Source organism: Pinus tabuliformis, chromosome 4_1, assembly GCF_031772625.1.
Source record: "Pinus tabuliformis cultivar Carrire ecotype Pingquan chromosome 4_1, CPIR1, whole genome shotgun sequence".
Taxonomy (NCBI): domain Eukaryota; kingdom Viridiplantae; phylum Streptophyta; class Pinopsida; order Pinales; family Pinaceae; genus Pinus; species Pinus tabuliformis.
Window position 1 is genome coordinate 173,273,420 of NC_142303.1, and position 10,091 is coordinate 173,283,510.

The 10,091-nt window shown below is 34.5% G+C and overlaps 1 protein-coding gene across 1 annotated transcript; it reads right to left on the minus strand.

Moving 5' to 3' along the window:
* Positions 1-6,764: 6,764 nt before the first annotated feature.
* LOC149174743 (uncharacterized) lies at positions 6,765-7,641 on the minus strand. The gene has a single exon (XM_089422675.1). The coding sequence runs from the start codon at positions 7,533-7,535 to the stop codon at positions 6,981-6,983; it is 555 nt and encodes a 184-aa protein (XP_089278801.1). The 5' UTR covers positions 7,536-7,641; the 3' UTR covers positions 6,765-6,980.
* Positions 7,642-10,091: the final 2,450 nt, after the last annotated feature.

The window sequence follows — 10,091 nt, forward strand, 5'->3', positions numbered from 1 at the left end:
AAACGCGTCGACAAAAGTTTTCCTATGTGATTTTCGCCGAAGAATCTTCAAAAATTTGATATGGATCACAGAATTCTCAATTCAATAACCACAGAACTGTTGCACCCACCAATAAAAATGCTACCCTGAAGCTTGTACAAAGTTCCAATCCAAACTACCCACACCAATACTAGTGCTCCCCGAACCATCTTGCAGGTATCTTCCTCGAACATTGTTTTTACCCCTGCATCATCCAGCTTGCTTACAAAAATAAGATTTCTGGCTAATCCAGGCATATGCAGAACACTCGAAAGTGTTCTAATCCTTCCACCTTGCAACTTCAACTTGAATTTTTTGCGACCGACAATTCTAGCCTTATTGTCATCCCCTAAGAAGACATCACCACCATCATATTTATCATACTCGTAGAACCACTCCCTGTGGGGAGTAAAGTGAAAGGATGCACCCGAGTCAATCAAGCATGCCTCATGATCTACATGTGTACTTAAAGAAGAAGCCAAGTACACATCCCCACCTTCATCTAAGGTGGTTTTTGCTGCTGTAGAAGGAGCACCATCAGATCCCTTTCCTTTCTTAAGAGTTTTAGATATACAGCCCGTTTTGAAGTGCCATTCCTTTCTGCATTTCCAGCACACTTTTATAGGTTTTCCTGGAGATTTAGATCTCCCTCTAGATTAGATCTCCCACTCGAGGATTTATTTTTATTTTTGTTCTGGGACCGTCCTTGTATAGGAAAGGCATCACCATTCTTGCCCTCTGTATTTTTCTGTCTCATCTCCTCCGACAACAAGGATGAGACTATTTCATCAAACTGCAAGGAAGTCGCATGGCTACCTATTGCAACAACCAGACTATCCCACGAATTTCATAGAGAACACAACAAACTGATGCACTTATCCTCATCTGAAATTTTTATATCAACATATAACAACTGGCTTACCATAGTATTAAAGGCATTCATATGCTCTATCATTGAGTCTCCATTCTTCATCCTCAGGTTATATAGATTTTTCCACAGGAACAATTTATTCACCAGAGACTTAGATTGTTACAAAGTCCCTAACTTGTCCCAAAAAACCTTCATCGAAGCTTCCCCTGATACATTCAACAATACTGAACCTGATATACACAACCGTATTGTGCTCTGTTCCTTCCGATCCAACTTCGCCCAGTCTTCAGCTTACATTGTTGTTGGTTTAGTACCTTGATCTACAACGATCCATTGATCTTTATCCACCAGCAGATCCTCCATCTTGAGTTTCCACAACTCAAAACTCTGACCATTAAATTTATCGATCTCTATCTTTCCACTGCTCGCTATCTTCTTTCACCACAAGAATCGACCTTGCAGATCTCCCACTAAACAAGGTCTACCACAGGCCTGAACAAAACTACTCAGCAAAAAAGGCATCCCCTTAAAGCCAAAAAAACTCTGATACTAAATGTAGGTTTTAAACCTGTACATAAATTACCTGCATACGAATTCTAAAAACAAAAAATAAAAATGGAGAGAGCATAAAACATAAAACAAATATATATAGAGATTTTCCCCTAGATCCCAAAATTGGGACTACCAGATTGATTTTTCATTATATTCCTTTCAATGTTACAATACATATATATACATGTCGAAGCATCCATAAACCCCAATCCCTTAACCTTGGATTAGAAAATAAATCGTAGTTCCCTTGACCGGATCTACAAAATACCATGGGTAGAAAACCATCATGCCCAAAACCATGTGTGAAAAGCACGCACAAAACCATAGTTAGGTCCGCCCACCTAATATAGGGTCCAAAAAAAATTTCCCCAGGGCGCTACCGTGTTTGACGCAAGGAATAGGGGGGCTATCACCCCCCCTGTGACCCCCCTGTTTGTGGGGTTAATCGTGGAAAGAATATAACACATACCCAACACCTACATCATAAACACTCTTCCTAAGTGTATAGGGCGTGTTACTACTTCTAGAGTGGATTTCCAAAATTCTGTGCACAGTCCAGTGAATTCGATGGGAATTTACTATGGATTTTGCACATGGTATTTGGTTCAACAATTGGAGAAACGTCTCCACATTCTAGAATATGATCAAGTCAAATATAATGATGATTAGTGCTTTGTATTGATTGCATATTTCTTCATCGATAAAGTGTTGGAGTGTTAAGCAAAAGGAGTTAAACATTATGAGAGCGTGAGCTACAATATTTCAAATAGAGTGCACATTATAGATTATATTTGGAGAATGTTGCAAAAATGTTGGGAGTAGCTATGGAGAATAATTGATTATAATTTGTGTGAAGATGCCAGTGTCATGTTGTTGTTGATATGGAGAATAACGTATTGTTGTAGTTCTTGAAGTTACAGATCAGAGATAATATTGCTAATAGTGTGTTGCAAGAATGATTAGTTGTACATGCCATGTATTATTGTAGCAATCATGTGCTACATATATTTCTATTGTTACTGTTGCATTGTCATAGAAGTTACAAATTTTATTGTTGTTGTTTCAGATTGTATGCTGAGTGAGGTCGGATGAGCAGATTGATTGAGAGAGGATTGTCTTGTAGGTATTTCTATTCAATTGTTGATGAGATTATTGTTTGTATGGTCCATAGTTTGAAAATAGATGAAATGAGGTCCATGAGATGAGGTTGAAGGTTGGGGCCTTCAGTGATTGCAAGTGGTGGCTTGTGGATTCAAGGTGTAGCGACATCCTTTAGGTAGTGGCTTCAGAAATTTGGAATGGTGGATTCCATCCAACAGTGGCTGAGTGAGAATTATTGGGAATGGTGGATTCCAACAGGTGGCGGCCTGTAAATTCGAGGGAGTGCTGGCTTCTGGAAGCAAATTTCATATAGGTAGTTTCCTAGACCAAGTAGTGGCTTGCATGATTGGAAAGTTGTGGATTGCACATTGGTGGTGGTCAGTGATTCAGATGTAAAGAAGATTATTGGAATTAATAAGAATAAGAAGACGAAGACTATAAGCTACCAATTGTTTTTACCCTTTGGGTTTCCACCTTATATATGATGTCCTCTTATATGTGATGTTATTGATGGTTTCTCCTATGTTTATTTGCTTTGATGTTCTCATTATTATGTGCTTAGATGTGTTTCTTATATGATAGTGGTTCTATTATGTGCTACTTATATATTATGAAGTGATGCTAGACATTGATGATTCAGTAATTATGCAAAGAAAGACTAAAATTGGTATAAGTTGATTATATAGCACAATACTAATCCCCCCCACTCCCCCTCCTTCTAGTATTGTTCATGATTCCAACAAAGAATAACTTAGATTTGATCTAATGGATATAGGAAGCCTATTTGAAACCCTATCCACTCAATTTATTCTCCAAATAAGTAATCGAAATACACTTCAAAATAAATTTACAAGCAAAAGCACAAATCCCCCAATTTATTTACCATAAACAATCAATAATGATGAGCCATCAATTCAAATATGAAAAAAGAGGAAAGAAATGACCAACACTTAATCAATTTTAATCCATCATCCATGGATGTAAACTTGGGCCATTTTTTCCATCAAAACCTAGTTTGATAAACCATTCATCACACAAATATGGACTATACACCCAACACTCTCCACCATAAATAAATAAAAAAGAAACATAAAAATTTTATCTCATCCATAAATTAGCCTTCTGAATCATGAATTATATGAAATCATGTAATGTGTGAGAGAAGTTATCCATGATTACTTAGAGCCTACAAAGTCCATGGGTTGGGTGTTTGAAATGGCTTCCTTGTGAAATCATCCATGACCTTGACCTCCACTGCTCCCAAATTAACGAGGGGAAAATGAAATAGGAATGAAGAAGAAAGGGGGAAATACACCCAAATAAAACTTTCATGGGAGGATACATGTGGCACTCCCTTATATTTTCTTGATATGTTGCAGAGATTCAAAACCTTGCTTCCACCCTTTCCCTTCACAAATTAGTGTTCAATGGTGTTGGTTATTGGAGGGTTCTTAAGTCACATACTTGGTGGGAGTTGTAGAATTTTTCTCCAAACCCCCAATTTATATTTTATTTAATTAAATTTTATTTTAATTTGTGTCCAAGGTGTATTTGGCAATTTTTGTCATTTTTTATCCATTTTTTTCCCTTGACGTCTTAAGGTTGAAATGGGGTCATATGGTGTTAGAATCAAGAAAATGAGGGTTCATTGGAAATCTCATCCTAAGCACTACTAGCTATAGCCATTATATTTTCTAAAATTTGATCACAACTCCTCCTTATAATCAAGTTAAGATCAAGCTTATGTGGGCCCCACTTAGTGACCATTGAAAGGGGACAACATTCAACATATCTCAAAATAAGTCCTCAACTTATGAATTTGAATTGAGCGACCTTGACATATGGAATTATAATATGGGAGGGTTTCAAAACTAAAAAATATTCTTGGTATGGCTTCCCTTAGCACAAAATGATTATGGTTCTAAAACAAGCCAAACATGGTCATATTGACCCTGCATGGGACTTGAAAAGATGTTTTGGATGTAATGATATTGATGATGATTATGAAGATTCCCAATTTGTGATAATATACTAGGGAATACTATGATCATTTATTCCTACTAACCATAGGATTTATTATTGAGGCACTAACAAAATTGAAATATGAACCTATAACTAACTCGAATTGAGATGAAGTGGCTTAAAATGAATTAATGATATATTTCCAGTGTCTGAGAAGTCCCTAAGTACTCAAATGTACCACTAAAATTAACCTCCTAAAACATTCTAATGAGAAATGGTTAGTGTGTATGACACCTACCACTATCTTTAACTAGAACTAGTGTTTGATAAGTTACCAAGAGAAACCTTCTTGCCAACTTAAGGGGAGATGAAAATAAAAAACATCATATTAAGCCCAAGGTAGATATTTGGGTCAATATTTAGCATAAGAAACAACTCTAACACCACTTTTCATGTACTTAACTCATGGAAATAGTACAATAAGAGAAACATTCAAAGAAAAATACACTATGTAAAAGAAAATACAAGACATAATGAGATTGAATCTAGAGAATTTAACCCTTGTATTGATAATTTACATAAAGAGAGGGTGATGTTCACAAGCCTCTTTGAGCGGGAAACCTCATATTTTACAAAGCTCTAATGCAATAACAGTCCTTCACAACACATTACATGGTTGCTTACTAGCTCTATAAACAATCTCTCTAGCAAAAAGCTAACTAATTTAGTCCCATCTTTCATAAGTACCAATTGTTTGATTAGTCTTATTACTAAACATGATCTTTTACTCCTAAGTACCCCAATGTAGGGAGGCTAGGGTAGGGCCTAATAGAGTTGAGTTACCTAGGTCCAAAGCCATGTGCCAAATCAATGGAATCTTATGAATAAGGATAACTTTTGCAAAATCCTGTAGTGGATTTGGGTACGGAGATAATAGTCTAGATCATGAACCCAAAAATATCCAAGGTTATATACTATCAATGCTAAAGCTAGTTAAGGAATTCTATGATGAACATATTCATACAACATAATTTTTAAGTGAAGATGGACAAGTGAGCATTGCAATTTGAAAATTTTCTAAGATATCTATAGTTTCTTCCCCATGATGGTTATCTAGTTAAAAATATTTTGTGCATTGTATATGTGTGAAAATGTTTGTTCTTGTTGCTTATAGAACAAAAGAACTCAAGTTTTGAAAATGTTTAATTAAAGTGTGATTTGAGTGTCATTAGGTAATTTTGACTTTCCCAATAGATACAAATGTCATTGACACTTGGGAATCTAAGGATTCACATTATTACTCGTTTAGAATGGTCCTAGATCATATGGAATCTTCTTGTCCGTCCTCCATAGTAGCATATTTATATGCCTTCATATTATCATCCTCATTTCCTCCTCACTTTGCACCGTTAAGCAATGGCTTCTTCGTGTTGTTGATAAGAACTTACATTGAGTATTATACAAACAAAACAATAGGAAGAAAAATTATATGTTTTTAATGTTATGAAGATTGGATATCACATTTTTTGTTTCTATGGTAAAGGTGCAAGCACAAGGCATAAGATACAATGACCAAAGTTTCCTTCGTGAGCACACATGTGATCACCAATAAATAATCATCATCTAAAAAACATTGTCATCCCCTTCTCCTCCTCTAAGGTGTTACTCTAAGCCATTCGGCCACTAAATTCAACCCGTCACCATACCACACCATATGAAAACAAAAAAACTATGTTAAATAATATATATAGATTAGCTCATGCTTCTCTTCATTGTATTAAAAGCAATATATTTTTTTTTGTATTAAAAACAATATTTTTTTCTTGATGTAAAATTCCACCCATAAATATATTACATTAATATATATATTGTGGTCAATATTAATAAGCATCTTCATTATATTAACACATACTTTGTGCTCAATATTAATATTTTTTTGTAGGCTTGGTGGGACTACATCTTCATCATGTCCAATATATCACCCCAATGGAGGCGGGGAATTGAACATGACTTCACATCAAAAAGTTCCTTAATAGAGCACAATCAATATTAATTTTAATAGGGATATCTTTAATTTAATTTTGGCTCTCTATAAATGTGAAATATAGAAAAATCTCTAACATTTGACTATATAGTCCCAACCCCACTTTATATGATTATAATGAATTATCACAAGACACATTGATATTATACCAATATAAATTTATATATTTAGTCATTCATAATCTTTGTACATGAAATATTATTTTTATATATTTTCAACCATAAGTGCATGCTTGTAGAAGCTTTTACATTTATTAAAAGAAAGATCAGTAATCATAAAATCACATTATAATTTATTTGTCAACAAATTCAGCGTCAAGACTAATCCTCCCCTTACAGCGCCCGAAACTAATTGACCAACACCAGAATCATCACCACTGATCAGTTCATACCATCGTTTAAATAAAATGCAAAACCAAGCAGACTCTAATTATTAAGACGGTTGAAATATGTTGGGGTTGGGTGAGCGCGGAGGAAACTGAGGCAGCCGATTGCCCTGATCATCGTAAATTATGAGACCTGAGAAATCAAGGGGCTCACACCGTTCGCCCATCAGAATGCTCTTCTGCCACACAAAATCTTCTCCACCCTCCTCCTCCATAACAGCACGGTCATATGCCTCCTCTTCGTCCTCTTTTGCCCCCCATTTCCTAGAAATCAAGAGCTTTTTGCTGCTGTTGATAAGCGCCCGACCTGGGAACTTGCGAGCAGACTTGAAACCCCTAATCACATAATTTTTGTTGTTCCTACGGTGGAAGCGAGCGGCGCAAGATGCACTAACCACAGCCACCACGGCCACTACCACTAGGAAACCGGTGACGCTGGCCAACCAGTTCGCTGTGCCCGGCCCTACTCTCAGGGCCAAAACTGGAAGCCACCTGGCCATGTGATTCGAACCCCAGACCTCAGAAACACAACACGACACAAAAGCCTCCTCTGTCAAATAGCAGATGGCTATTGGCTCCTCCCGCAGGTCGAATAAATACATAACGTGTAAATATGTAGTCAATACCTATGGCTGTTGACTGCCTTTCTTCAAAGTAGGTTGAACAGTCAACACAACTCTGTAACGAAGGCTGTGTATGGGCATTGGCTAGTACGCCCAATCCAGTTCCGCGAACTCGCAACAAAGCGTGAAGAGGCCCCATTTACTTTTTAATCACACATTATTTTATTCCACTTATGCAATTGGTGGAATTCTTTAAGTGTTTTATTCTTCTAATAATTAATTTTTAATGGTGAACTTTGGATCTGGATGCATTTTCGCGATTTAAACTTATCCCTAAATTGATTTTTTTTTTGGCCCAATTTCAAAATGGAACCATTTACTTTTTAATCGCACATTATTTTATTGGAATTTTTTATTTATTTTTATTTTTCTTATAATTAATTTTTAACAGTTAATTTTTCAATAATTAAAAATAACTAATTTTGGATGAATGTGAATCTTCTTATAATTAATTTTTAACAGCTAATTTCTCAATGGCTAATTCTGAAAATGAATGCATCTCTACCAGTACCTTGAATCACAATCTCAATGGCTAACTCTAGAAACGAATGCATCTCTACTAGTACCCCGAATCACAATCTCAATGGCTAACTCTGGAAACGAATGCATCTCTCCTCGAATCACAATCTCAATTGCTAACTCTGGAAATGAATGCATCTCTCCTGGTACTCGGAATCATAATCTCAATGGCTAACTCTGGAAACGAATGCATCCTTGCTAGTACTCCGAATCACAACAAAGTACTTTGAATCACAACAAAGCGTGAAGTGGCCCAATTTATTTTTTAATCAAACATTATTTTATTCTACTTATTTAATTGGTGGGGAATTTTTTACGTGTTTTTATTCGACTTTGGAATTATCTTTAGTGTAATTTTTTGGACAGAATAAAATTTGAGGTGAAATCTTGATTTATGTTATTTAAACTGGTTTTTTTATTGTAAATATGGATTCAACGCCCTAAAAAACCCCAAGGGCACTTAGATTGTGCAAGGGTTACCCATCAAACTAGTGATTTCAATAAATTCCTTCGAAATTTTAGAGAAATTACACTGGAAAATCCTACACGAAAAACTTCCAAAAAATCGCACTAAAAACAATTCGATTTTTTAACATCTAATTTCCCAATGACTAACTCTGGATCTAGATGCATCTTATTTAGACTTATATTTAGACTTGTATGTAAATTGATTTTTTTCCACGAATGACAACAAAACGTAAAGTGGCCCATTTACTTTTTAATCACATATTATTTTATTCCACTCATTCAATTGGTGGACCCTTAATCACAACAAAGCGTGAAGTGGCCCCATTTACTTTTTAATCACGCATTATTTTATTCTACTCATTCAATTTTTAATCCCACGTTATTTTATTCTACTCATTCATTTGGTGGAATTTTTTACTGTTTTTATTCTTTTTTTATAATTATTTTTTAACAGTTAATTTTTTAATGATTAATTCTGGACCCTAATACATTTTTGTTATTTAAACTTATAAATAAATTAATAAACCTCATTAAATGGTTAGAAACATAAACAAATCTCAATGATATAATTAATAAAAAAAAATTCATCATCAATATAAAACACAAAAATCTAAAATCTATCATCTTTAAAAAAAATACTTTAAGTTAAAAATACTTTACCATTTACTTAAAGAATCTATCATCTTTAAAAAAATACTTTACCATTTACTTAAACGAAGTCTTTATAATAAGGTCAAACACTCCAGCTTTGAATGCCTTGTTTTTTAATTATTTTTAGCCTCGTTTCGAGAAGATCAAAATCAGTTTGACCAAAAAAAACCTATGACGCCCTTCCAACATTGCTAAGAATAAGTTATATCAGTCATAAAAAATTTCCACGAAGTTTTTCCATTAGATCTGCTTTGTAATTTGTATGCATATGGATTTTTGTGGGTTAGTTGGGTCAACATTTAAACTTTTTGCGGGGAAGTTTTTCATATTATTTTGGATTGATATATTTTTTAAAGAGAAAAGAGAATAAATAAACAAAGGGAATATTATTATTATTTATGAACATAGTATACAGGCTACGGGAAGTTTGAACTAATGTTTTCAAAGGATATGAAGTTTGAACTAATGTTTTCAAAAGAGATGGAACTTTTTTTCTTTTTCTTTTTTGTAATATTGGATTATTGGTTTTTATTGATATTCATGGTAAAATAAAATTACATTTGATGTTTTTTTTGGAGTAGGGTGTTGATTTAGTCAACAAATCCATAACAACTATCTTATTATGAATACTTAAAGTGGTAGTTGTTTAACTATGCAAAAAAACTAGAAGTGTTTTATCCACTATGCAACTAGTACCATATAAGGATAAAGATGACAAAACCGCGATATCAGAACACTCACGGACTATGAGACGAAAATAATAAAAGAGCATATCTTGACAAAACAAAATCAAAGATGAATTCATTCATCCAAAATGATCATTGGATGATTTGGGGAGGAATTTGCACTGACCATAGTGATTGGAGTAGCATTTATAAACGCTTCCTTGTTCTGAGG